A 27322-nucleotide genomic window follows, 5' to 3' on the forward strand; every position below is an offset into this window, starting at 1 on the left:
GCTGGCGTGTTTAAGCAAAGATGCTCTTACGGTGAATGGATGTTAAATACCCCTCCTCCCTGGATCGTCCTCCTTCTAGCCAGGTGAGCATGTGGGCCTGTGCCAGCAGGACTGGCCCTTCTCTGCCCTGTGCACTCTCTGTGGCCACAATCTCCCCACCTTCCCAGCCCACCAGGGGCCTGTCTTCAGAGCAGGGCCCAGGCTTTCCCAGGCCTTCCCTGCTGCATTCAGCTTTAACAATCTGTCATTTCCAACAGCCCTGGGATGTCTGAACTATTAACCCATATTCAGGAGGAATGGAGGCACGGAGAAGTGAATGACTTGCCTGGGGATCCACAGAACCCAATGGCTCAGCGGTAAAGAATCTGCCTGCAATGCTGGAAATGTGGCAGGAGCCACGGGTTCGATCCCTGGGTCTGGAAAATCTCCTGGAGAAGGAAGGGCAACCCACTCCAGTACTCTTGCCTAGAAAATCTGGACAAAAGAGCCTGAAGGGCTACAGTCCATAAGGGTTGCAAAAGAGTGGGATACGACTTAGAAAAGAATCGGACACAGTCGGGGATCCACAACCCAGAAACCCCCTGCCGGAGAAGCCCAAACCCCACCCCCTGAAGCCCCAATATTCCCCTGGAAGCTCTATACCGCTCCCATGGAGCCCTAACCCCGCCCCTACGGAGCTCTAACCCCGCCCATAGAGCCCTAACCCCACCCCCGTGGAGCCATAACCCCGCCCCTTGAAGTCCTAACCCCGCCCCTGAAGCCCTAGCCTGAAGCCCTAGCCCCACCCATGCAGCCCTAGCCCCGCCCATGCAGCCCTAGCTCCGCCCCAGGCGGCCAGCCCGCAGCCGGCTCCCACTTTCCCGGTTTGACTGCAGCAGTTTTTAAAAACAGCGAGGAGGGGCCATGCGCCGGGTAGGGCCAGGCAGGAAGTGCAGGAGGAGACCCTCGCCAGGGCCCGCCTCCCCACTCCGTCCCCCACTCTGTCCAGAGAGAAGAGGTTTACCGGGCTGCTGGGCGTCCAGGTTCTCGCAGGGGACGTCGTCGTAAATCACATCTTCTTCCACGGCGGGGAAAGTAAACCGCTCGACTGCGAGAGAAGGACAGGGAGGGAGCACGAATGAGGTTGTGGCGCCGGGCGGGAGGCGGCCGCCAGACTGACATCAGGACTGCACCAGCTGGCAGCTCGCTCCGCCCGCCCGCGTCCCCGCGGCCCGGACAGGCCAGCAGCCTGCAGCCCGGCCCCTGGGGAGCCCCCGCCGGCCACTGCTCTCAGAAGACTGGGACAGCTGCCTCTTCCCGCCCCCAGTCCTCCAAGGAGCCCTCCCAGAGGCTGCGGAAGCCCCGCCTGCTTCAGCAGGCCTGCGCACCTGGCTGATCGCACCTGCAGAGAACCTGCAGCGGACCCAGCCCCGGGCAGGGCCCCGGAAGCCTCTTCAGCCGCCCAGGCCCCCAGGACTGCCCCAAAGGAGTCACCTGGTACCCAGCGGTGGGGGAGGGCAAGGCAGCCACCCTGAGTACACAGGATGGCACGGAGCAGGGGATGATGGGATTTGGAGAGTGGGGTTAAGGACAGTCCCCCAAAACTCAGCCAGTGGGGTCCTGACTGGTTGAAAAAAAAATAATCAGCAAATGAGCATGCTATTCTCCTAACACTTTGCTGGGTAGACTATGAGCAGGGCAGAGCACACACCCTGCCCATGTTAGTAGCTCCCAAAACAGAATATTTACAGAGGTCTTGCCCCCTAAAATTGTGTGCCCAGTCTCTGCCCTCTTTAGGGACGTGCAGCCCTGCAGAGAGAGGCTTTGGAAAACCAGCCCCCACCCCTGAGGGGAGCCTGTCCTCACCCCACAGGCCTTCCAGGAACAGAGGGCCAGATGGACTCTGAAGTTCCTCCCTCCTGTGTTGCCTCCTGTGGTCACAGGGTCCCCAAAGCCCTGTAGGACCCTCACTGCCCCTCCCCATCAACAGATTCTGCCCCCAAAGTGGCCCTCAGACCTGCCCACCTCTCTCCAGGTCCCTAGCTCCAGATGTCACCTGCCTCCCCTGGACAGCCTCCAGCCCACTACCTTCTCCCAGAGTATCAGTGATGTGACTGAAATGCAGACATGGCCGCATGGCTGTCTCCCTGGCACCTTCGGGAAAGCAGGGCCTCCAAGGCCTCCCCCACACACCCTGGGAGGACCTGGGGAGATGGCAGCCTCACCGGGCCCTGCTCACCCCTAGACCCTCCCCTCCACCACACCAAGGCTCACTGCTTCCCCAGTGCCAGGCGTCCCCTCGCCCTCAATCTGAACACTCTGGCCCTGACGCCTGCTTCTCTGCACTCTGCCTCGGTCCTCGTGGGCTCTCTCAGCTCCCACCCTCCTCCTGGCACCTGCTCTCTGCACCGTAAGAGCCCACCCATGTGTCTGGTACTGCTGTCAGAGGGACCCCCTCATCTTGGGCACTGGGGAACACCCACCACCCAGATCGACCTGTAGGAGCTTGAGGGGGAAGGGGACAGATGAACAGCTGGATGTGTGATCTACTCCGGGACCATGGCTCCAGGGTGGCAAAAGGGGCGAGTCTCATGGGTGGGCAGTGGCCCGTCTGCCTCAGAGCTGCCACTAAGCCCATGTAGCGAGGACAGCCCCTCAGGGAGCATTAGCCCGAATCAGCTCCCTTGGCCTAGAGAAGGGGGGCTCTCCTGGCACCAGCCTCCTGGGGCTGAGACCTGGGGGGCAGGGTAGGGAGGGGGACTTACTGCGACGGGAACTCTTCCGCCTCCAGCCGGAGCGCTGGACCTCGGAGAAAGCTGCGTCCACAGCGTCCCCATTGCTCACGGCGGCCGGCCTCCTGCAGGCCGAGAAACGGGGCCATGAGCCAGGAGGGCGAGACAGCTGGCTCCTCAAAGCCTCGGGCAGCTCCTCACCAGGTGACAGGGCCACTCACCCCCAAGGCTGGGAGTCAGAAGGGCTGGGGAGGCCACGGCTGGGTCAGCCACGGACAAGCCCCTTCCCCCCTTGGCGTCCTCACCTTTAGAAGGCATTGCAAAGCCGACCTGCTGCTTTACAAGAGCATAAAGGTCAAACGTATTCACTGTGATAACTGACAAGGATCAGATGCGCTCCTGGCCAGGGCACCCTGACTCTCCTCGTCCAGGGCAGACCTGGGGGGAATCTCCGTGTCCCCAGTCTCCACATACAAAACGGAGGCTATGACTGGGGGTGGGGAGTGCTGCATCTGAATGACAAGGACCTGCAAAGTTTCAAAAGACTGCACACAGAAAGCAGGGCTTCATCCCCACACACACTTGAGGATGGGCTGGACCAGAGATGTGCTTCCTAGGAGGAGAGATGCCAAGGGAACGCAGTGGGGAAAGAGCAGACTCCAGTGTAACCGAGTAGTCAAGAGAGCATCCCCAGTGACACCACACAGGTCTTGTGTCCCCGGATATGACACGACAGGGTGCTCAGCCCTGTGGGGCTCTGACCCCAGCCCATAACCCCAGGCGAATCGTGAGAAAAACACCAGACAAACCCAGACTGGGGGACATTTCTATAAAACACCTGCCCATTACACCTCAACTCTCTCATGATCGTGAAACAAACAAAAACAAACCCAGAAAGTGTCGCAGAGCAGAGCAGGGTAAATGACGACTGAACGCCACGTGAGCCCTGAGTGGGTCGCGGGACAGAAGAGCGCAGGCAGAGAGACAGTGAGATTCAGGTAAAGTCAGAAGTTCGGGGAGTGGTGAGGCGGCGACGCTGATTTCTTGGTTTTGACGCGTAGCCCGTGCTCGTGGTGCACGTCAGCCCTGGGGGTGCGGGGCGGGGGGGTATGTGCAGCCCTGCCTGCTTCACAGTGTCTCCGCAAATCTGAAACTACCCCAAGGTGGGAAGGGTTTGCTTGCGGTTTTTTTAAAAGCCCAAGCTCAGGGGACTTCCCTGGTGGTTCAGTGGATTAAGCATCCACCTTCCAGTACACGGGACACAGGTTCGATCCCTGGTCGGGGAACTAAGATCCCTCATGCCAGGAGCAACGAAGCCCACGGGCCACCACCACTGAGCCCACCCATCCCAACTAGAGAGAGGCCTGTGCCACAAAAAAACAGCCTGTGGGCCACAGTTAGGACCTGACACAGCCAAAAGTAAATAAAATAAATATTTTATAATAATAAAATAAAGCCCATGCTTGACTACTCTCCCACCCGTTTTTTCAGAAAGAGAGAAAGAGCACTCAGCGTAGACATAGAGTCAGAGACACAAGTTCAAGTCTCCGTCCTGGAGGAATCGTAACACCCAGCACCCAGGCGTCTCCACAAGAGGACACAGCAGGCCCTGGACAATTTCGAAAGATGACATCGAGAACGGATGTGGGTATTTGCGGGCGAAGTCAGATGGCTTTAGACTGGATCTGGAAATATTTTATGACATACTAAAAGCCACGGTTGGGTTGAAAATATGAGCCCCTGTTTTGCACATTACCAAAACACAGTGAACTTATTTTTTCGTCTCATTTCGTTTTAAGTAATTTAAATAGCTACATGTGATTAGTGGCCCCTGAGCAAGGCAGCGTAGGTCTAAGCCATTGGCCCAGCTACAGATGCTGGTCTGGACTCGGGCTTCTGTTGAGCAGCTGCCAGGGTACCGGTCCTGCCTTCCTGGGTGGGGAAGCGGGGTCTAACAGTCACCTTCACGCCTACCCTGACTGTCCCCATGGCCAAAGGAAGCAGAGAGACCAGGAGCCCCTAAGGAAGGAAGAGGCTGGTGCCGGTGGGTGGACAGGCCTTCCCAGGCTTGGCTACAGACCACCACCCCACCTGCCCTGACGTTGGAGTATCTCCTCTGCACCCAGGGCTCTGCAGAATGCTTGAGGACAAGTGCGTGTCCTACTATGACCATCTTACAGATGAGAAAGGTGAGGTTCAGAATAGGCAGTTACCTTGCCCCAGATCACCTGACCAGCAAGCACCAGAGCCGCCATTTACCTGCAAAGTCTTGTCCTGGACCCCAGCTCTGCTGCCCCCACACCAGGCGGGGGAGGGAAGAGACCCCCCAGGCGAGGGAAGCAGTGGGCGTGGCAGGAGATGAGGCTGGGGGCCTCCACCTGCCCTGGCCCTTCTGGCTGCGTGCCACAGCCATGCCCCACCCACCCTGTGCCCACCCAGGGCCAGCCCCTCCCCGCTGCTGCCTGGCAGCAAAATCTAATTCTCCCTGCGGGCAAACACGCCTCCTGGGGCCTCCCCAAAGGTTTTAGATAATGAAAGAGCCACAAAAAAGCAATAAGAGGCCAATTATCTCGCCCTTATCTGAGCTTCCTGCACGTCTAATGCCTCTCGGCCTGCAGGTGCAGAAAGGCCAGCCACTAGATGACACTGTCTTACAAGGTGAGGTCACTGTCACCTGCAGGCAAAGGAGAGGAGCCAAGTGCACAGAGAGGAACCAAGGAGGACGGGCTGGGCGGGAAAGAGGCCAAGGAGAGGAGCCAAGTGCACAGAGAGGAACTGAGGAGGAGGGGCTGGGCGGGAAAGAGGAGGCGGGACGGGTAAGAGCGGCCTCCCAGGCCCCGAAGGCGGCGTTCAGACTTAGGAGGCCACCTCGGGGCTCAAGGCGCCTTCTGAGCCCACCTCCTCTCTCTCCGGGGATGAGCCTGGACGAGGGGGTGAGTGTCCTGTGACAGCAGGGACCTGCTTTGTCCTGGTCGCCCCGTTCCGTCAGTCCCTTCGCTCGGGGGACACTCAGTGATGACGGATGCCCCCGCCCCCCCCAGCCTATTTTATGCATTTATTTATTATTTTTAAATTAAAATCTATCTGGTTGCACCAGGTCTTAATTGGGGCACAGGGCATTCAAGATCTTTAGCTGTGGCATGGGGCTCTAGTTCCCTGACCAGGGATGGAACCCAGCCCCACTCCGAGAATGGCAGTGCCCCCAGCCTCTCTGCTGGTGGGCCCAGTTGCTCAGCAGATTCCCGGGGTCCCTTTCCAGAGGCTACACAGAGTGAGTTGTCAGGGAGAAGACCCCTGAGATGAGTACAATCTGAGGATCCTGGCTGGCTGGGCACAGACAGGCACCTAGACACACACACACACACACACACACACACACACAGTGTTCCTGATGCCTTTTCCCTCCAGGCCAGAATACTGGAGTGGGTAGCCTTTCCCTTCTCCAGCGGATCTTTCCAACCCAGGGATTGAACCCAGGTCTCCCGCATGGCAGGCAGATTCTTTAACCAGCTGAGTCACAAGGGAAGCCCAAGAATACTGGAGCGGGTAGCCTTTCCCTTCTCCAGGGGATCTTCCCGACCCAGGAATCGAACTGCGGTCTCCTGCATTGCAGGCGGATTCTTTACCAACTGAGCTATCGGGGAAGCCCTTTTCAGGACAAGGTATGAAAAATATGAAAGAGGAAAGAATTCCACCTTTAGGGACTGAAAGGACCAGAATAACATGAGCCTTATAAGGCCTCGAGCACACCCAGTCTGCAGCAGACGGCAGGGAGGGCTGGGGTGGCGGGGCTTGCCCAACGGCCCGACTCCCGGCATCACCCCCTGGAGAGACGCCCCTCCAACAGCACCACTCCCACCGTCCCGAAATCCAAGAGGCGCAGAAGAAAGGCAAACCCCGCTGGCCCGGGTGAAGCCTGCTGCCAGGTGTCAGCCTGGCCATTTTCTAGCTCGTGTGGCACATTAACGCCAGGAGGCCCCTGGAAGTCACCTGGGCAGAAGGCTCCCAGCGCGCTCACTGTGGTCCCCCGGGAAGCTCAGCCCCGGGAAGCTCCTCTGAGACTCGACTCGGGCCCGCCTCCGAGATTCCGTCCTGTTGGTCCAGAGGGGCCCAGGGATCGCATATTTAAAGCTCCCTGCTGCTCCAACGTGCCGACAGGGTGGAGAACTGGGGATTGAGACTTAAGGGGGAAGACACACACGTTCCGGAGCCAGCAGCCCTGGATAAGACCGCAGCTACGCCCGTGGCTGCAGACCAGGACAGCGGCTTAACGTCCCGGGGCTGCCGTGCGACAGGGTGAACAGCTGCTCTGCTTCCTGCCGTGAGGGTTGAGTGATAACACATGTCCAGCTGCTAGTGCCAGCCTGTGCCTCGGTCTCCATATCTGTGAAATGGGGCGGCAGTACCTCCCTCTTAGGGTTCCAAGAAGGAGTAGATGAAGAGGACCTGTCGGCAGAGGGTCTGCCCAGGACACCACTTCCCTCCCCGCTCCCCTCCACCCCCCCAGTCACGGGGTCCCTGCGCGCGTTCATCTCTTCACGCAGCCCGGCCACACCTCACATACGGAAGGGTCCTGGGCCCTCCTGTCCCGTGCCGCCCCCCACATGGTCACACATCCACTCATGGAATGAACAGAGAGGGGCAGAACCCCCAGGGAAGTTGGAGGAGGGGCCCCCAACGTGGTGTCTATAAGACAGCCCTCACTAGGGGTGAGTACCAAGACCCCCGGGGAGCCTTCTCAACACTCGACCCTGGTCCCACTGCGCAGACCCAGCCTTCTGCCCTGGGGTGCACGCACCCCCTGCCTGACATCTGCTCTGAGGTCACACCCCAGAGAGACACAGCTCTCCTAGCAAGCCAAGAGCCTTGTGGGGTGCTGACTACAGCTTCCCGTGGGAAAACGCTCACCCTCTGTAATTAGATCAAAAGGTGAGCCGGGAACCAGCACATGCAATAAAACCATGGGTCCATAAAATGTGTGTGTGTGTCTGTGTGTGTGTGTCTGTGTGCGCACGCACTTCATGTACACAGCAGAGAAGCCGAGCAGGAACACACAGTGCTAGAATTAAAGGTCACTCTTAGTATGTCATCTTCTGTACTTCCCAACTTTTCTATAATAAATATGCACGACTATTACCAAAAAAAGAAATCAAGAGAAAGAAAGGGAGAAGGCAAACACCCCAGGGAACACTGAGCAACGGTTGGCCGGTGCAGGGCCCCTCGGTGGCCTGGAGCCGCCCCGGACACACCCGCACCCCTCGGAGACGCTGAGTGAGGCGAGCAGCTCGCTGACAGTGTCTGGTCCTCACGTCTCATCCAGCCTCCGCTTCACAGGGACCGCACGGAAGGTTAGGCAGATCAGACAATGACCGGGTCCCGGATGTGGAGGGCCGGCGGGATTGAAGCCAGATCCCTGTGGGAGCGCAGAGCTTGACGCTGGAAGGGTCTGGAAGCCGATGGGGTGCCACCCAGGCTCTGCCTCCTCCCGGCTCCGTGACCTCAGGCTGACGACGTGTGTTCTCTGCGCCTATAAAATGGGGATGACAGAGCCCCCACCAGAGTGTCTTTAGGATTAATGGAGGCGGGCGAGTCTCTTAGAACAGGGCCTGGTGAGTAATACGTGCAGAAGACGTGCAGGCCATTATTACGCGGCTCCAGAGCTGATAAACGCACCCAGGCACCACCCATCAGCACCCCGGGGGCAGCACTATCCGCCTCGGTCACCACAGTGCCTGGCACGCGGCAGGCACTCAGTACAGAGAGGCAGGCTGGAGGGGTGGAGAACGGGGCTGAAGAGCTGACTTGGGTGGGCAGGGGGCTCCGGAGGAAGAGCAGACAGAGCCCCTGCCTGACCCCCAGCGCCACCGCCAGCTGCTCAAGCCCCTGGGAGCCGTGAGGGCTCTCTCGGGCTGCACTAGGGGACCCACAATCGGCCCCTCTTCCCAGGGCCGCTGCGTTGGTCTCCTGCTGCGGCTGTGACAAACGACCACACCCTCAGCAACTTCACACAACACCGGTGCATCATCTTGCGGCCACAGAGGTCAGGCACCCACAGAGCGTTTCACTGGGGCAGAAGCAAGGTGTTGGCGGGGCTGGCTCCTTGGGGGCTTTCAGGGGGAATCTATTCCCTGTCTCCTTCCGGCCTCTGGAGCAGCCCTGCCTCGTGGCCCCTCCTCGTCTTCAAAGCCAAAGCGCAGCATCTTTCGATCCCTCTCTGACCCTGCCCCGCCCCCCGCATGGGAATCCTCGCGATCCCGCTGGGCCCACCCAGGTGATGCCAGCCCGTGGGCAGCACAGTCCATCTTGCCTGGATAAACCAGGAAAGGGCAGGACAGGGCCCCCAGGAGCCACTAAGAGTCCCTGCAGCCAGGCTGGGAGCCAACAGGAAATGCCAAGGCAGCAGAGGGCTGTGGGGATGACAGCGAAACCGGGCAAGAAAAGCAAACAAATCCAGAGGGCTCAGGGGTGAGAGGCAGCCTGCGTCCAGGAAAACAGGGAGCCAGAAACCCGTGCTGGGCGCTCACGGAGGCCCTGAGTTCACGGGGTTCAAAGTGCACCAGAAAGGCCGATGCCGCAGGCTGCACTGACGGATGGCTCTGCAGTCAGACGGGCTCCAGCCCCGCTACTGACCAGCTGGGCCACATCTCGGGCAAACTGCTTCAATGCTCTAAGCCTCAGTTCTGACCTGCAAAATGGGCACAACGGGTGGCCCCGCTGCCTGGGGCTGCGTCACGGGGAGAGGAGACGCACAGCTCAGAGCGCTCAGGGGGCGGCTGGCCCCACGGCACCGGCCGGGTCAGCGCCTCCGCTGGCGGCCTCCCTTCCCGCTGGCCCGCCCTCGCCCCGCTGGCCTCGAGTCAGAGCCTGGTTCAGAGATTCTGCCTCCGCACAGCTTGGGCTCCTTTTCACAGACACTGAGAATCGCCCTGCAGACCCTACTTGCCCCCTGCCCATCGGAACCCTCGTTCATTCAACGGGGATGCCTTCAGCACCGGCCCTGGATGGGCTCCGCGCTAAGCCGTGAGGACTGAGCAGCAAACAAAATACCCCCCCACCACCGCGAAGACCGCCTGTCCCCACGGAGCCACCCTGCAGGAGGAGAGAGACCCCACCCCCGACCATCACAAGACCCCGTGTGGGCCCGAGGGGAGGGGGCTGCCCGACTGCTTCCGTCTCAAGGGAACAGCACAGAAGCACACGGGCAGAGTCGAGGCCACTCTGCCTGGCTCCCCAGATGGGGTCTATGCGTCATCCCAGTGACAGCTGAAAACTACTCTCCCAAGAGCTCAGAGAGGTCAGGTCAGCTCTCACAGGAAGCAGAGTTCTTAACCCCCAGTAAACACACACAGAAGGGGGTTATCCATGTGGAGCCGGCCACATCCCCCAGCAAGAACCAAGGTCTGGGGTCCTGAGAGAGGGCCCAGAGTCGTCAGTGCACCCTTGCGGGTAGCGTGATGGTCGAACAGCTGGCCTCTGCTCAGAGAAGCCCTGGTGAATGAACAGGCACAATCTGTCTGCAACGCCAGGTCTGTCTGACTCCTGGGGGGCAGAGCCCAACTTCCCTGAGCCTCGATCTCCCCACCTGTGAATGGGTAACAAACTGGCCACTTCCTAGAGAGGGGAGACGCAAATGGGACTGTGCGTTTAGCTTGGTGCCTGGTACGCAGTAAACACCACCACCATCGTCGCTACCATCAGCAGCAGCTGCTACCATGGCGGCCGCGGAGAGAGGAGGCGGCCGCGGCCCGCCGGGCACTGTGAAGGATGGGCGCGGTCCCAGCCATGCTCACCCCTGGACTGAGGCGGGGGACGACCCTGAACTCGCCCCAGGGGCCTTAGCACAGCACACTGGCATCAATGCCCTCAACTCTGCTTCCCCATCAGCCTGGCCACCTCCAGCAGGCAATGCCCCCCCTCCAGGTGAAGGGACGGGGAAGTCCTCAGGCCTCAAGGCCAGAGATGGACCCAGCGGCCCTGCCCAGGTCACTGGACCCCCCAGCGGTCTCGGGCCTCCTCATGACATAGGCCCAGCCGGCCCAGCTGTGATCCTCTGTAGCACAGTCAGGGAGATGGCTCAGACCCAAGGCTGCTGACTCCTCGGGGGCAGGCCCCAGCGAGTTCCCCTAACGTCACATTCAGACCAGGACCCAGAAGAACAGCAGTAAATACATCTGGAGCAGCCAACACACGCCAGGAGAAGACAGCACCGAATAAACGTTGATTTATGTACACCTCACAGAATCATCCCATGTTAGTGATTTATCATCCCCGTTTTATTGATTAAAAAAGAACTTTCAGAAAACAACTTTCCCAGTGACACCCAGCTGGCGAGTAACAGCTGAGACTTGAAGCCAGCTCCGTGCAGCTCAGAACCAAGCTCCCGGCCCTCGAACCCCGGATTCCAGGCCTCACTTCACACTCCGAGCTCCCGCCTGGGATGCAGACGGTGAGGAGCGGCCCTGCCTCCCTCCCTCCCCACGCCGGGGAGGCAGCAGCCCGGCCGGATGGGGGCAGTGACTCTAACAGGCTCAGGAGTCAGGCAGCCCAGCAAAGCCCAGGGCCATTTCCAAGCCTCAGGGCAGGGACCGTGAAGGAAACGCAGTGAAAAGAGGTGAAATGTCGTCCACTTGGGAGTTTTGTTTTTTCAAAGCAGTGTTTGCTTAGTGACTAGGTTGGGGTAAATTTTTTTTAAAAAAGAAAGAAAATCAAAATTTTTTCCCCCTTTCTCTCGGATAACAAAGAGAAGGAAAGCGATCTGGACTGGCTCTTCTCCCAGAGGAGACCAGAGTGGAAATTCACCGTCTGGAGAAGGAGCTGGAACTTAAGTAAACGGAGACCAGGAAGGGAGGGAGCGAAGCTGGGAGCAGCAGAGACTCTGGAGGAGGCTCCCCGGGTGCCTGGGGGCAGGCCCGCCCCTCGGTCTCCGAGCCTGCAAAGTGAAGGGCTGGACTGGAAGTCTCCGGACTCCCAGTGACGTCAACATTCCGAGGGGCCATGAATGTTTGCCCCAGAGAGGGATCTCAAAGTGATGCTTCTTCACACGCATGCTAAGTCCCTCTAGTTGTCTCTGACTCTTTGTTACCCTAAGGACTGTAGCCTGCCAGGCCCCTGTCCATGGGATTCTCCGGCAGGAACACTGGAGTGGGTTGCCACGCCCTCCTCCGGGGGCGGGGGGGGGGGGGGGGGGTCTTGCCGACCCGGGGGTGGAACCTGAGTCTCCTAAGCCTCCTGCGCTGGCAGGCAGGGTCTTTAACCACCACAGCTGCTGGGGGTGCAGGCCCAGCCAGGACTCAGCGGCCGGTGCACTCTGCCCCCCGGCCCACGGCACTGGGGACATCCAGGCTGGTCAGGAGCGGGGCAGGAGCAAACACTGTGGCTACGGAGTGCTTCCCCACCAGCCTCTCATTCCTCAGGGTGCCATTTCCACCTTCCAGAGAGCTTCCCAGGCAGCACAGAGCCACCCGGCTGGCGAAGGGCTCAGGGAGGATTGGAAGCTCTGGGAGCTGGTGTTCACAGGGGCTGGGCTGACTCCAGGAGCAGGTGGAGGGCGGGCCGTGGGTAGAGCAGAGGCTGGGCTCCTCCCCAGAACCCGGTGACCTGCTGGGCCATCTCGACAGAGCACAGCACCAGCTCCGGGGCCGCCACGACCAGGCCTCTGGGCAGGGCCAGTGCCGGCCAGACACCCCCTCTGGCCACCGTCACCAAGCCTCCAGGACACACCGAAGAGGTGGGCAGGGCCAGGCCGGGCTGCCATGTCCTGACCCAGAGACCAGGGAATGAGGGTGTCCGGAGAAAAGCCAAGAGCCAGACCCCTGGGAGGGGAGCCCTGGCTGGCTGCACACAGCTTCTCGAACTCTCTCTCTCACACACACACACACACACACACACGCACACACAGGCCCCTCAGCAGCTTCCTTGTCTACACAGACCCCTCCGCTCTCTCCACTGGTGAATTCACACTCCCTTGCTCAGCCACGACCCCCCAGCCCCTCCCCATCAGCACCCCGTCTCCTGTGTCCCACCTGGACGCGTCCGTATCCCTGCCCAGATGGAGTTTGCAGGCGGCTTCATGCCTGGCTCACCCAGGAGGGACACAACCCCTGGGAGGTCACCCAGGACGGGACTGCCAGGCCAGTGCCGGAGCACTGATTCACTTCATGTCTCCAGTCAGGGAGGAGAGCCTGGCCCCTATTTCTGGACGTAATCAGTCATGCAGGGGCAGGCCCGGCAGAAACCACCCTGGGGCCTCCCACTCCATCAGGCAGATGAGCACAAACAAGCTCTCCTCGGCTAGAATTTGAATCCAGAACTGCCTTGGCTCCAAGGGCTCCGGGCCACAAGCTGCATCTCCAGGTTGGCAACACCTGCCTGAGTCAGCTCCCCAGGTTCAGCTCACTCCAAGAAAATAAAAGGAGGCTCAGATCGTCCCCACCTCCCAACCCAAGCAACCAGGATTTAAACTCAAGGTCCCAGATGCCAGGGCCATCAACCACTGAGGCTTTCCTTAGAAGTGAGACTGAAAGTCACTCATTCATGTCCCACCCTTTGTGACCCCATGGACTGTAGACCCCATGGATTGTAGCCCGCTAGGCTCCTCTGTCCATGGGATTCTCCAGGCAAGAATACTGGAGTCAGTTGCCATTCCCTTCTCCAGGGGGTCTTCCTGACCCGGGGATTGAACGCAGGTCTCCCGCATTTCAGGCAGATTCTTTACCATCTGAGCTGCCAGGGGAAAGGACTCCTAAAGCCCCAGGTCCCCAGAGCCTGGCAGTGAGCAGCCGTGACCAGAGCTCTTAGAGACCTGGGTTGTATGGCCCCCAACCCCCAAATGCACCGTCCAACTTGCCAAGACCACAGACAAAACAGAGGTAAGACTGCCTCGATTGGGTGCCTGCAGTGTCTCCGGCTGTCTGACCCAACAGTTCATTCTTCTATGGAGGCAGCAATGGCCCACTTTACAGATGAGAAAACCAAGGCCTGGAGGACTGAGACTCACAGCAGGACTGTGGCCAGTGCTGGGCCCAGAGGGTGATGTAATACCCAGACTCTGGCGGTTAGGCTGCCCTGCCTCAGGCAGGCTCCCAGGTGGAGAAGGGCAGAGTCCCCAACAACAGTCACGGGAAAGGGAGCAGAAAAACAGCGATGGCAAAGACCAGGACAGCGGGTGACACCAGAGAGCTATTAATTCCCAGCTACAATCCAGTGCAAGGGACACTTCACTTTTTCCACCTTGCATACGAACAGTCTGACTTTTGGGGCTTCCCTGGTGGCTCAGATGGTAAAGAATCTGCCTGCAGTGCACGGGACCCGGGTTCAATCCCTGGGTAGGGAAAAATCCCCTGGAGAAGGGAATGGCAACCCACTCCAGAATTCTTGCCTCGAGAATCCCCAAGGACAGAGGGAGCCTGGCAGGCTACAGTCCACGGGGGTCCCAAAGAATTGGACACAATTGAGCGACTGACACACACAGCCTGACTTTGGAGTGTTTCTGTGACTCCTTCCAGCCACACAGCTGGCAAGGGACAAAGCCAGGGTGTAGAGCAAGACCTGCTTTCTATTTCACAGGCTTGTGGGGAAAATAAAGGAAAAAGTAACACATTTCAGGACTGACCTCTCCCCTCTGGCCCAGTAGGTCCTTAGCCAAGGACTGCCCTGAGCCCCTATGGCTGCAGCTCCACCCCTTCCCACACCTCCCGCCCAGTCTCTTCCCATTTTCCAGCCGCCAAAGCAAAGGAAGGAGGCTCACTTACTGTGTCTGGGGCTGTGCGGGCTCTGGCTTGGGCTCTAGGTCTGCGGGAGGTGAACAGGAGTGTCCATCAGGCCGGCGGCCCAAGGGACTCAGCACACCCCACCCCATCCCCAGCCTCCCCCAGCCCCACACTGTCATTAAGCTCCCCTGCCTGTCCTGCCGGACCCCACCCCTTGGCCACGGCCCACATTCTACCAGAACTGGTCCCCCTGCCACCTCTCGCCTGCCCCCACCCTCAGCTCCCCAAGGAGCTCCTTGCCCCCAAGCCTGCAGGAAGTTCCTGCTGGGCTAGTCCCCAGTCCCTCCTGGGGACGGTCTTATCGGGGCCTTCCCGCCCACAGGGCTCTGGGTAAGGCTGCTCCAGCTGGGGTGACTCCCTGGAAGGAGCTGCGGGGAGGGGGAGCTTGGGAGAACAAGCCCTGGGCAGTAACTGTCCCCGAAGCATAACCAACGGCCAGTCGCTTCCATTTACGACATGCGAGCGCGCACCAGATGCTGCAGGCATGCCAGGAGTCTCCAGGGCCCAAGGGAGGCGATGGGATGCAGCTTCCGCCCCATAGTCTCTCCTCGGTCCCCGCGTCCTGGGGACAGCACGAGGCATCACCGGGAGCCGGAAGCCTCCAGGCGGCCCTGAGCCCCCTGGAGTCCTGCAGACCCTGAGCCGTGAAGACATCAGGCTCCCAGAGCACCTTACCGATGACGGGGGCGGAGTCCAAGTGGATCAGGGGTGTGTCTGCCTCAGTCTCCGGCGCAGAGCGTGGGACGTCGGGGCCGGCATTGGTGTCCTCATCATCATCGCTGTCGTCAAACTCAAAGCCCTCGCCAGGGTCGTCTTCCGCCTCGGGGGAGGGGCCTGGGCCTCGGGGAAGCAGCCGATCTCCTGGAAGGAAGGAAGGAGGAGTTAGCCGCGTCTGGTCCAGAGAGGCGGCTGCAAGGGGCAGCAGCTGGGGTCCAAGTGAGGGCAGGTCCCAGGGACAAGATCAAACCACGTGAGGGCCAGAGGCTCTCCTGTCCCCTGAGGGGCCTGGGGTTGGGTTGGGACTCTAGACTGACGGGCAGTCGGCGGAGGGCAGGGACAAGCTTCCGAGGTGAGTGCATCTGGGCTCGAATACAAGGGAGCCTTTGACTTACTTGTTTTCTATTTCCCTATTTTGTAAGCAAGCAGGGGGTTATAAATGCATCTGCCTGGGGCGGGGGGCGGGCACACACCTTTGGGTGTATTTCCACATGTGCGTTTCCATCTGTGCATTTTGCATACATGCAAATGAGCACAGCCAGGCTTGATGGGCACCCAGAGCTGTCTTTTGCATGCACGGGGCAGGAAGCAGCTGTCCGGAAGTGTCTGGAGCCTGAAGACAGCCAGTTTGGGGAACCAGGGCACAGAGTAGCTGCGACGGGGCTGGGGGCCGCACTCCCAGCCTGGAGGGCTTCCCGGCCTCAGAGCCTGCTTCTCCCTCCTGGGAGACCCCCTTCGGGGCCAGGTCTGCCTGGTCGTCCCTCAGAGCTCAACTCAGGCAGGGATGGCCCCCTGCCACATCCTTCTCTGTCTGTGCCTCCTGTTTACTTCACCTGCTCCTGTAACATGTGTAGCGATTTGTTCTGCCCCCTTGAAGGGGACAGGTCCCGGCCTGGGGTATGTAGATGGACGTCACCAGCCAGGTCGGTAAACAAGGGTGTGACAGCCACCAGGGCAGCAGATGCGGGGCACCCCGATGGCGCGCCCTGGGGGGATTCAGGGGAAAGAACAGGACTTGGCTGTAGAGAGCTGAAGCGCACATGGAAGAAACGATGTCAACAAGCCCAGCCTCTTGCATCTCTCACACACTGAAAAGCGCTAACTTCATCAACCTGGTTTTCTTGACAGTGACATTTGAGGGTCTCACTCTCTGGTCTTTGTTGCAAACACTCCCATGCATCCTGGCTCCTCGCTGTCCTCTGCAGACCCTCAGAGCTACCTGAGAGCATCCTGCAGGGCTTCAGTCCTCAGTAAGTCCTCCAAGTAAAACAGAATTATCAGTTTTTAGGTTGGGCATTTTTTCTTAGTCAACAAGTCGAATTCGGGGCTTCCCAGGTGGCTCAGACGGTAAAGAATCTGCCTGCAGTGTGGGAGACCCGGGTTTGATCCCTGGGTCGGGAAGATCCCTGGAAGAAGGAAATGGCAACCCACTCCAGTATTCCTGCCTGGAGAACTCCACGGACAGAGAAGCCTGGCAGGCTACAGTCCATACGGTCACAAAGAGTCGGACATGACTGAGCAACTAACAGATACAACTCAGAAACTTTCATTAAACGGGTGAAGAAATGGACTCTCCATCCTAAAGGGCATCACAAGCCCTCGGCTTCCCACCCATTTCATCTGGCTGAGGTCTCCCAGTCTTCTTCCTTGGAAGACTTCTTTCCTGGAATCTGAAGCTAAACAGAACCTCAAGTGTTCATTTAGCCCATCTCCCTGGCTCATGCAAACCTTGGACATGACTTAGGAACTGAACAAGCTACCTCGTCCAAACTTTGCACTCTAAAACCCAAGGACAGAGCGGCTGGGTTCAAGTCTAAAGCTGATCACCCCTCCCTGGGCTGCCCTGAGCAGACTGCTCATGACTCCTGTCACGCCGGTCAGGGCATGAGGTCTGGGCCCGCCGGGTCCTGTCTGAGAGCCTTTTACCTCTCTGAACCTTAGTCTCTTCCCCTATAGAGCAGAGGATGAAAGGGCACCTACCTTATAAAGCTGACGTGAATGGGACCCGAGATGTAGGTCAGGGTTTCTCAGCCTCGTGTCCAGGCTGCGAGGTCTCTGTGTTGGGGCCACTACAGGAGGTGTACCAGCCTTTCTGGCCTCTGGCCTCCAGCTGTGACAACCGAAAGTGTCTGCAGACATTGCCAGCCAAATGTCCCCCGGGGGACGAAACTGCCCCCAGTGGAGAACGCTTGAGTAGATGCAGTGCTTGGCACACTGCCCGGTATGTGTTACACAATGACACCTGTTGTTGGGCTTTCTGCCCCTCCCAGCCCGACATCCTCGAGGACAGGATTGTCCATGGATGTCTCGATAAGCAAGTGGGTGGGGAGGGGGATGGAGCAGAGAGGCAAGTGGACAGACCAGCAGATGGACAGACGGGCGTATCTGATTCTGGTAGTCTCTCTGACCAGAAAAATCCAAAAATCCACAGTGACTGGGGGGGTTTCCAGAGCAGAATGTTTTAGGTGCAAGTGTATGAAATTCAAAAAGCCCCTTCCGGGACTTCCCTGGGGTCCAGTGGCTAAGACTTTGCCTTCTAATGCAGGAGGTGTGGGTTCGATGCCTGCTCAGGGAGCTAATATGCTACATGCCATGTGACCAAAGGTGGGGGGGACATAAAAATGTAGAAGCAATATTATAACAAATTCAATAAAAACATTTTGAAAAATGGTCCACATCAAAAAAAAGTCTTAATGAAAAAAGAAGCAGCAGCCCCTTCCTCCGCTGTGTGAGCACAGTAGAAAGCCGGAGCTCACCCTCCTTCCCTGACTCCCGGGGGTGATGACCGAAACAAGACCAACTGAGGTGGGGATGCAGCCCCTGCTCCTGGGAGCTGCGGGGACCCTAAGGCCCAGGCCATCAGAGTGGACTCCTCTGGGCGGTGACGTGGCCAGGGGTATGAGCTCCTCCCCAGAGGTGGAGAAGCAGACACTCAGGGCCTGCGATGAGCCCACGTGACTCTTGCCGAAGCCTCCCAACCACCCCCGCTTTACACGAGGCCTCAGAGACTTCTCAAGGTGAGGCGAAGCCTCCGGGCACCAGCTGAAAGTGGGGAGCCAGGTTTGAACCCTGATCTGCCTTGGTTCCCTCTCCGCTCAGCCCAGTGGCCTCCTGGAAGTCCCTCTTGAGCCCCCTGCACTCTTGGCCCCGTGATGCTGAATTCAGGAGGAGATCCAGAAGCTGGGCCAGAGGCCAAATTAGTAACCTTCAAACGGTTCTCAACCCACTGGGGGGTCATAAAATCAATTAGGGGGCTCCCTGGAAGCTTTTTGCTTTATGAACTGCTTACTGAAGATCTTTTTTAAAATTTTATAATACTAATAGGCTTCCCTGGTGGCTCAGTCGGTAAAGAATCCGCCTGCAACGCAGGAGACCCGCCTGAGCACAAGAGACCTGAGTTCGATCCCTGGGTTGGAAAGATCCCTGCAGAAGGAAACGGCAAACCTACTCCAGGATTCTTGCCTGGAGAACTGCACGCACAGAGGAGCCTGGCGGGCTACAGCCCATCGCATAGCAAGAGTCAGACCTGACCTGACGACTCAGCCACCACCACACTGGTAAAAAATTCACACGTGGTTTTACTTTTGATGTTGCTGTCGACACTTCCGTTCTGGATTTACGCACACAGCACACACATCCATACAGTGCGTAGCGCAGACGCTCCTGACGCCCTCCTCTGCTCACTCCCCGCAGCCGTGTGGCCGTCCTCGCTGGGCCTCGCAGGCGTCCGCTCTGCTACTGCCTCTGGATCTCTGCACCTCAGTCCTGGGGTCCAGGCTGCCCTTGCCCCAGGGAGCAGCTCCCGCCCTCGGGGGCCTCCAGGTCTATTTACAACCTGTCACCTCCCGAGGGTCCCGGGGACCAGAACTGCCCACAATGGCACCTGGGCTCCTGACGTGCCTTGTCTTCTTCTCTTGTCTCTGCGGCCCTGATCAGCACATGGCAGGCTGTACTTTTCCCTGTCTTTCTGTCTGTCTCCTCTACTAGAGCGCACGCCTCCTGGGCGGGTGTTTCACTCACTGTCATACCCCCAGTATCTGGTACTGTGCCCAGCACGTGACAGGCACGGAATAAGGACTTGGTGAATGCACACGTACGCTCCTATTGGCAGGTCTGTGGGCTGCAATTTTAGACGATTTTAAAAAATCCTGGAAAAGGGCTTCCCGGTGGCTTAGTGATAAGAATCTGCCTGCCGGTGCAGGGGACACAGACTCAGACCCTGGTGCGGGAAGATCCCACGTGCCATGGAGCAACCGAGCCCGCAAGCCACAACTACCGAGCCTGTGCTCTGGAGCCCGGGAGCCCGTTACTGAGCCCTTGCACAGCAACTGCTGACGTGTTGCTGTGCGCCCTAGAGCCGGCGCTCCCCGACCAGAGAAGCCACCGCGATGAGGGGCCCAGGACACCCCTGGTGGTCCCGTGGTTGAGAATCCGCCTGCCAATGTGGGGGACATGGGCTCCATCGCTGGCCTGGGAAGATGCCAAGAGCAACGAAGCCTCGGTACCTACAACTGCTGAAGCCCGAGAGGGCCTGTGCTCCGCAAGAAGGGAAGGCCCTGCAGGGAGAAGCTGTGCACCGCAACTGGAGAAAAGCCCGCACCGCAAGGACGACCAGCACAGGTGTGAATGCAGAAATAAGTAAAATAAAATAAAATGAGATGCCCACTCGCCAAAACCTGGGAGTGGCCTCGGCTCGCCTTAACCAGACAAAAGCCCGCACTGCAAGCACGACCAGCACAGCCATAAATAAAGAAATAAATAAAATAAAATGAGATGCCCACACGCCAAAACTTGGGAGTGGCCTCGGCTCGCCTTAACCAGACAAAAGCCCGCACTGCAAGCACGACCAGCACAGCCATAAATAAAGAAATAAATAAAATAAAATAAAATGAGATGCCCACACGCCAAAACTTGGGAGTGGCCTCGGCTCGCCTTAACCAGACAAAAGCCCGCACTGCAAGCACGACCAGCACAGCCATAAATAAAGAAATAAATAAAATAAAATGAGATGCCCACATGCCAAAACTTGGGAGTGGCCTCGGCTCACCTTAACCAGACAAAAGCCCGCACTGCAAGCACGACCAGCACAGCCATAAATAAAGAAATAAATAAAATAAAATAAAATGAGATGCCCACACGCCAAAACTTGGGAGTGGCCTCGGCTTGCCTTAACCAGACAAAAGCCCGCACTGCAAGGATGACCAGCACAGCCATGAATAAAGAAATAAATAAAATAAAATGAGATGCCCACATGCCAAAACTTGGAAGTGGCCTCAGCTCGCCTTAACTAACTAGAGGAAAGCCAGCACAGCCATGAAGATCCAGCAGAGCCGAAAATAAATAAATACAAAAAGTTATTTTTAAAAATACTGGAATAAGTGACCACGAAGTCCCTGCCCACTACTATTTCTGGGCTGCCAGAGTCAGACCTGTCCTGACCAAGGAAGCTTCAGGGCCCACGGTCTTGCCCACTTGAGTCTGCTGGGCGGACAGTGGGGAGGATTCCCTTTGCACGCAGCCTGCATCACTGCAGTGACTAGCCTGGGTTCAGACCCCAGCTCTCCTATGTACTGGCTGCTGTGTGAGTGCCGCGTTATCTCACCCTCGGGCTGCAGCCTCCTGGTCCATCAAATGCGAACAGCAGGAGTAGCTGGCTGACAGAGCGCTGGGAGGGCGGATGGACGGGCACACTAGACGCCCCGGGAGCCCGGCCTCGTGGGCTGAACGCGAGCTCCTCACGATGGCGGCTCTGCTCACCATCACCGTCGCTGCACCATCACCATTATCGCTGTGCTCACTCACTCAGTCGTGTCTGGGCCTGTGCGACCCTCTGGACTGCAGGCCTCCACGCTCCTCGCCGTGGGATTCTCCGGGCAAGAACACTGCAGTGAGTTGCCATTTCCTCCTCCAGGGGATCTGCCCAACCCAGGGATCAACCCGCATCTCCTGTGTCTCCTGCATTGCAGGCAGAGCCTTTACTCACTGAGCCGTCGGGGAAGCCCCAGTCATTATCGTGATGACTGTTATTATCGCTTTGAGTCATATAGCCCAGGCTCTGACCCCAGGTGGGGTGGAGACCGCCTCCCCATCCACAGACCAGGCCCAGCCCCAGGCGACCCAGCCCCCAGGCTGTGTCCGGGGACTTAGGTTACTTTTGTATTTTCTCTCTTTGTTGTTGTTGTGGTTCCCTTGCTAAGCCGTGTCTGACTCTTTGTGACCCTACGACTGTGGCCCCCCAGGCTCCTCTGTCCAAGGGATTCTCCAGGCAAGAATGCTGGAGTGGGTTGCCATGCCCTCCTCCAGGGGATCTTCCCCACCCAGAGGTCGAAGCAGCATCTCCTGGGTCTCCTGCATTGGCAGGCTGATTCTTTACTGGACCACCTAAGTACAAACAGCAGGACTTCCCTCGTGGTCCAGTGGGTGAGAGTCCACACGGCAGTGCTGTAGATGCAGGGAACCGGTCATGGAACTAAGCTCCCACGTGCTGCAGAGCAGCTAAGCCCGTGAGCCACGTGACTGAGTCCACGTGTCACAGCAGAGGCTCCTGCCCGATGCGACAGAAAGCCCGCGGGCCGCAGCTAAGACCCGATGCAGCAAGTAAATGCTAAATTAAGAAAATACAAATTGCCTCGGTCAGCCCAGCAATCTATCAGTTCAGTTCAGTTCAGTTCAGTCGCTCAGTCGTGTCTGACTCTTTGTGACCCCATGAACCGCAGCACGCCATGCCTCCCTGTCCATCACCAACCCCCGGAGTCCACCCAAACCCATGTCCATCGAGTTGGTGATGCCATCCAACCGTCTCATCCTCTGTCGTCCCCTTCTCCTCCTGCCTTCAATATTTCCCAGTATCAGGGTCTTTTCTAGTGAGTCAGTTCTTCGCATCAGGTGGCCAAACTATTGGAGTTTCAGCTTTAGCATCAGTCCTTCCAATGAATATTTAGGACTGATTTCCTTTAGGATGGACTGGTCAGACCATAGAGACTGTACAGTATCCAGTGAACTGTCCCAGGAGCCCCTGGGCCAGAACATTGGACAAAAGTAAGACGCAGTGCCTCAGTGTCAAGGCTGAGGCAGGAAGAGCTGACCAGAGAAGAACATAAAGCCCCGAAGGCTGAGGCAGGAAGGGCTGACCAGAGAAGAACATGAAACCCCGAAGGCTGAGCCAGTGCTAAACAGAGGAGGGGGCTTGAGCTTGCCAGGGCCTGGGGCACAGCTTTGGCACCAGGCTGCCCCTGCACAGGGCCTGAAAGGGTGAGCAAGGGCCTGACAGGCTCAGGCTGGGGGGCGGCCAGGGCCACAGCAGGAGCGGAGAACAACAGTGAGTGGCCCAGTCAAAGCGAAGACGCGACTGAGGATGACGGGGTGAGAACACGGCTGCAAGGAGGTGGGGGGATTTGAATTTATCTGGGAAGACGGTGCGAAGCGCTCAGAGAATCGGAGAGTGGCCAAGAGCCTGCTTCCACCAGGTATCAGCCTGCGCATCAGATACGCCCAGCAAATGTTTGCTTAATGAAACTGAATTGATTTCATCATAAAGTAGTCCTGCTCTCAGTTTGCACGTCTGGCCCCTCGGTGTAGAGGAGAAAGGGTGCAGGGTGCCGATGACGGGGAGCGGGGACATCCTGGAACCCAAAGCCATGGCCATGAATCAGGAAATGCCCTTTTCCCCAGACTCTGTTCCCAGGATCCTGGGACCCAGCCAACTAGCTGGGGCGCCTTATCAGAAGGAAAGTCAGACAGCCCATCCCTGGGTGACTGAGAGCTGAACTGAGCTCTCCCCACCCAGACAGACGGCAGGACTGGAGGGAGCCATGCACACCTCTGATGTTCCTGGACGTTCCCCTTCTCCAGAGAGCCAACCCCAGTGAGCCCCCAGCGAGTCCAGGGGGCCGGGACCCAGGAATTCAGCCCACGCTACAGAGGAGGCGGGCCCACCACACTGGTCCCCTACCCTGCGGAGAAGGACATGGAGGCTCAAGGGGGAAGAGATTCCTCCTGGGCTCGGCCCCGGGGCCCAGAGGGGGGCACGGGCAGCCGGTCCTGCTGACGCCCCAGTGATGACATGTCCCAGGCAGTGAGCCATTGATTAGCACACGCTGGAGCCCCACCTGTTCCTAAACCCTGCAATCACATGTGAGAGGCTGTCGTTACTAACACCATGCTTGTGGGCGATGAGACAGCCAGACAGACACCAAGCCACTGGGCTGGTTGGACTCGAGAAGCAGCCCTTGCTTGTTACCATTCTGCCGTTGGCCGCCCCCAGGAAGAACAAGAGGACGGGAGGCCGGGCCCAGCGGGACAGACGGCCTCGAGCCCAGCTCCTCCAGGGTCCAGATCTACCGGCACTGTCCGAGGCCCCAGTGTTAGGATCGCCACGTAAAAATACAGGACATCAAACTGAATTTCTATGAAAAAATTTTTTCAGCATAAGTATGTGTTTTTCCTTTTTTTTTTTTTGCCGACTCTGGCCACCCCACCATGGCCAGACGGCCTGGCTTTGGAACCTCAGCAGATGGAGATGGATGGGCAGCACCCCCAGCCCCTACCTCCTGCTCTCAGTTCTTAGTTTTACCCCCGAGGACGCCACAGTCCCAGGGGTTCTGCTCATCTCCCCAGGGGCCCTCAGGTGGACAGGCGAAGAGTCTGCAACCCCCGCCCAGAGCCCACTTCCCATTATTTCCCTGTTGCAGAGGCCACTGGTCCAAGGCACCCAGCTAACCGTGAGCGGGGCCAGATTCACATCCAGGGTCAGAGGCCCTGGGCGGGACACCAGACGAGAGGACTGTACCTGCGGCAGCCTGCAGAGGACGGGAGGAAGCCATCAGACGGGACCCAGCTCAGACCAGCACTGTCTAGCTGCTCGCCTGTGAAAAGAAGGCCAGGAATCTGATTAGAGGGCGTTCAAGGCCAAAGTTCCAGCCACAGAGAGGGGTCACCAGCTCGCGACCGACGGGTGCACGCCAGCCGGCCGCTCTCAGCCCATTTCCCAGCAGCTTCGGGAGCCCAGGATGGCGCGAGCACGGTGAATCATTAACCTGCAGAGAGACCAGCAGCTGCAGGATGGCCACCCACCACCCTAGAGGCCCTGCCGGCCCAGGCCTCCCTGTGCCCAGCCCACGCAGCCGAGCTGGGCTCGCAGGTGGCCCCTCTGGCTGGCAGGGGAGCTCCAGCCTTGGACGCCAGGATCATGCTCAGCCCCCGTGTTCCAGAACCGGATCAGCCTGAAGGGTCACGGGTGAGGGCCGGATGCTTCCTGCTTCTCGCTACCCGGTCACCACGGGTGCCCTGGGGCCACCCCCGCCCCACAGGCCCCATCGAAGGCCGTCTACTCTCTCTCTGTCTCCCCCTGCGCCACCCCCGAGCTTGGCCGGCAGGCATGTGGGTGTGAGGGAAGGAAAGGGCTTTGTGGAGGCGGGTGGCTCCAGATCAGGGCGGAACCCTAAGTGCTCGGAGCAGGGGGGCAGTATCTCCAGGCCTGGCAGTGGAGGAGCCCGCGACCGAGCCGCCAGAGCCTCCTCTGGGCTTACAGGACCCTGGAGCAACCTTGCCAGGCGCGCCCACCAAGCTCTCCCTGCTCCCTCTCTGCACCGAGTCTGAGCCGGGGGCACTTCGTCTAGATGTCCCTGTGGAAGAGGGGCTCGGCCCTGAGGGAGAGCTCCAAACCCTCCTTTCTCATCAGGGCCTGCCGCACTCTGGCTGCCTGCCTGTTTTCCGTTCCAATCCTAAAGCCTCTGTTTACATTAGCTGGCTTCCTAAATAAAAGTAGAATGCATGTAAATAGCAATTGATTAATAATAGCAAACATCTATGCAGTGCCTACTCTACCTCAGACCTTATTCTGAGCGCTTTACAAATATTAATATCTATTCATCCAAATTAGGACAAAAGTGAGGCCCAGAGGGGAGAAGTAAAGCAGCCCAAGATCACACATAGTGAGCGGCAGAGCCAGGGTGTGAACCCGGTCCGTGGACCCCCACGTGTGCTCAATTATAACCACAGTGCTCCACTTCTCTCAAAGTCCAAACAACACAGAGGCTGAGCTGACCATGAGAAGGCAGTCTCTCAGGTTCCCCAGGAGTGATCGCTGCGACCCGTTTCTATGAATCCTTCCAGGACTGTGCCGTGCGTGCACCAGCCTGTTCATCTGTATAAATGCCTTGCTTTATGCAGAAGGAAGCACACTGCATACCCTGTGGTAAAACCACTTTTTTAAAAATTGAGGTTTATTTACGGCTTCTCGGGCGTCACTAGGGGTAAAGAACCCACCTGCTAATACAGGAGACTTAAGAGATGTGGGCTCAATGCCCAGGTCGGGAAGACGCCCTGGAGGAGGAAATGGCACCCACTCCAGTATTCTTGCCTGGAGAATCCCATGGACAGAGGAGCCTGGCGGAGTACTGTCCACGGGGTCGCACAGAGTCAGATACGTCTGAGCAACTTGGCACACACACGGTCTATTCACAATGCCCCAGTGTGCAGCAAAGTGACTCCGTGTGTGTGTACATTTACACACACACCTATTCGCTTTCAGATTCTTTCCATTATAGCTTTTTACACAGTATCGAACGGTTCCCTGTGCTATACAGATTGTTTATGTATTTAATACACGTGCGTGCACGCTAAGTCAACTCAGTCGGGTCCAACTCCTGGCGATCCCACGGACGGTAGCCCACCAGGCTCCTCTGTCCCTGGGATTCTCCAGGCAAGAGTACTGGAGTGGGTAGCCATTTCCTCCTCCAGGGGATCTTCCCGACCCAGGGATGGAACCGACGTCTCCTGCATCGTCTTCTGGGTGCAGGCGGACTCTGCCCCTGAGCCACAGGGAAGCCCGTTTTACACGCAGCACCGCGTCAATCTCAAACTCCTGATCTTTCCGTCCACCCCGCTTTCCCCTCTGATAATCGTAAGTTTGCTATCTACGTCTGTTTTGTAAAAAAATTCATTTGTGTCAGTTTTTTAAGATTTCACATATGAGTGACATTACATAACTGTCTTCCCCTGTCTGGTTGACTTCACTCAGCAGCTCCTCCTTTTTGGCCACGTGCAGTATGTGGGGGTCTATCAGGAGCCCCCCAGCCAGGGATTGAACCCGCAAGCCCCGCAGGGGGACAGCAGACAGCCGCTGCATCACCCGGGGAGCCCTCGCAACCGCTGCTTCTGCTGGAGAAGCTCCAAGGTCATTTCAGAACAGCAGAGTACATAGACATGAGTCTCGCGTTAATGCCTGCAGAGTGCTGGGGGCGGGCGTCCGGCATGATTGACACAATCCCTGAGTGGACGCTGAGGTTGTTTCCAGGCTTTGGTGCTATAATCGGTTCTCCACACACCTGGCCTTGAGCCATGGATGCGTGAACCTGTGGGGCACCCTCCTAGGCGGGATGGGCAGGGTCAGAGAACCGCACTTTTCACTCTGATTAAAAGCCAGTTGATCTCCACAGAGTGCGTGACCGCGTCGTTCAGTCCCACGCTGAAAACGCTCAGCAAAGGGCTGGGGAAGATTTAAGAGATGTGGGCTCGATCCCTGGGTTGGGAAGATGCCCTGGAGGAGGAAATGGCACTCCAGTACTCTTGCCTGGGAAAGTCCACGGGCAGAGGAGCCTGGTGGGCTACCGTCTATAAGGTCGCAAACGTCAGACAATGAAGCGACCCCGCACACAGCCCAAGGCGCGATGATTAACTCGAGCAGCCAGACAGACATCTGTTTTCCCTTCTCTCTTCCCCAGGCAAGGACACACACCAGCAAGCCCCCGGCACACCCAGAGCCTGTGGCGATCATTCTGCACATGTGTGCCAGGGCTCAGGGTGAGTGAGTGAGGAGGGCAGGCTCAGAGCAGCCAGGGGCCCTGCGAGAGACCCTCCTGGCACAGCAGCCAGCCAAGAGTTCAAGGCTAGCTACCCAATACCGCCTAGGCCCCACTGCTCAGGGGCTATCATACTCGGATGAGCTATTTAACACCACCTCTGGGCCTCAGTTTATTCATCTGCAAAATGGGGATTAAAAAGGACCAACTTCATGGGGTCCTTAAGAAAATTAAGATTAAATACAGGTAACACTCTTGGAAGGGTCCTTCGGACCCACCGTTCTTTGGCTGTCATTAGCATCCAGGGCACAGGCTGTGATGACCA

The 27322-nt window shown here is 58.2% G+C and overlaps 1 protein-coding gene and 1 long non-coding RNA gene across 12 annotated transcripts in view; one reads left to right on the forward strand and one right to left on the reverse strand.

Annotated features, from left to right (window-relative positions):
• Nucleotides 1-27322, reverse strand: part of ARHGEF10L (Rho guanine nucleotide exchange factor 10 like) — a 169982-nt gene that overhangs the window by 91273 nt on the left and 51387 nt on the right. For all 11 annotated transcript variants that reach the window (XM_061395356.1, XM_061395293.1, XM_061395362.1 and 8 more), the window contains exons 2-6: nucleotides 23985-24060; nucleotides 15155-15340; nucleotides 14462-14501; nucleotides 2745-2836; nucleotides 1004-1087 (exon numbers count right to left, since the gene is read on the reverse strand). In XM_061395356.1, coding sequence (XP_061251340.1) covers nucleotides 1004-1087; nucleotides 2745-2836; nucleotides 14462-14501; nucleotides 15155-15340; nucleotides 23985-24018 — 436 coding nt within the window. In that variant the 5' untranslated portion in view covers nucleotides 24019-24060. The remainder of the gene's footprint in view (nucleotides 1-1003; nucleotides 1088-2744; nucleotides 2837-14461; nucleotides 14502-15154; nucleotides 15341-23984; nucleotides 24061-27322) is intronic.
• On the forward strand, nucleotides 1081-4472 carry LOC133234611 (uncharacterized). The gene is made up of 2 exons (XR_009732224.1): nucleotides 1081-1476; nucleotides 4203-4472. It is a non-coding gene; the product is annotated as an uncharacterized LOC133234611 (long non-coding RNA).

Source organism: Bos javanicus, chromosome 2 (genome assembly GCF_032452875.1).
Source record: "Bos javanicus breed banteng chromosome 2, ARS-OSU_banteng_1.0, whole genome shotgun sequence".
Classification (NCBI taxonomy): Eukaryota; Metazoa; Chordata; class Mammalia; order Artiodactyla; family Bovidae; genus Bos; species Bos javanicus.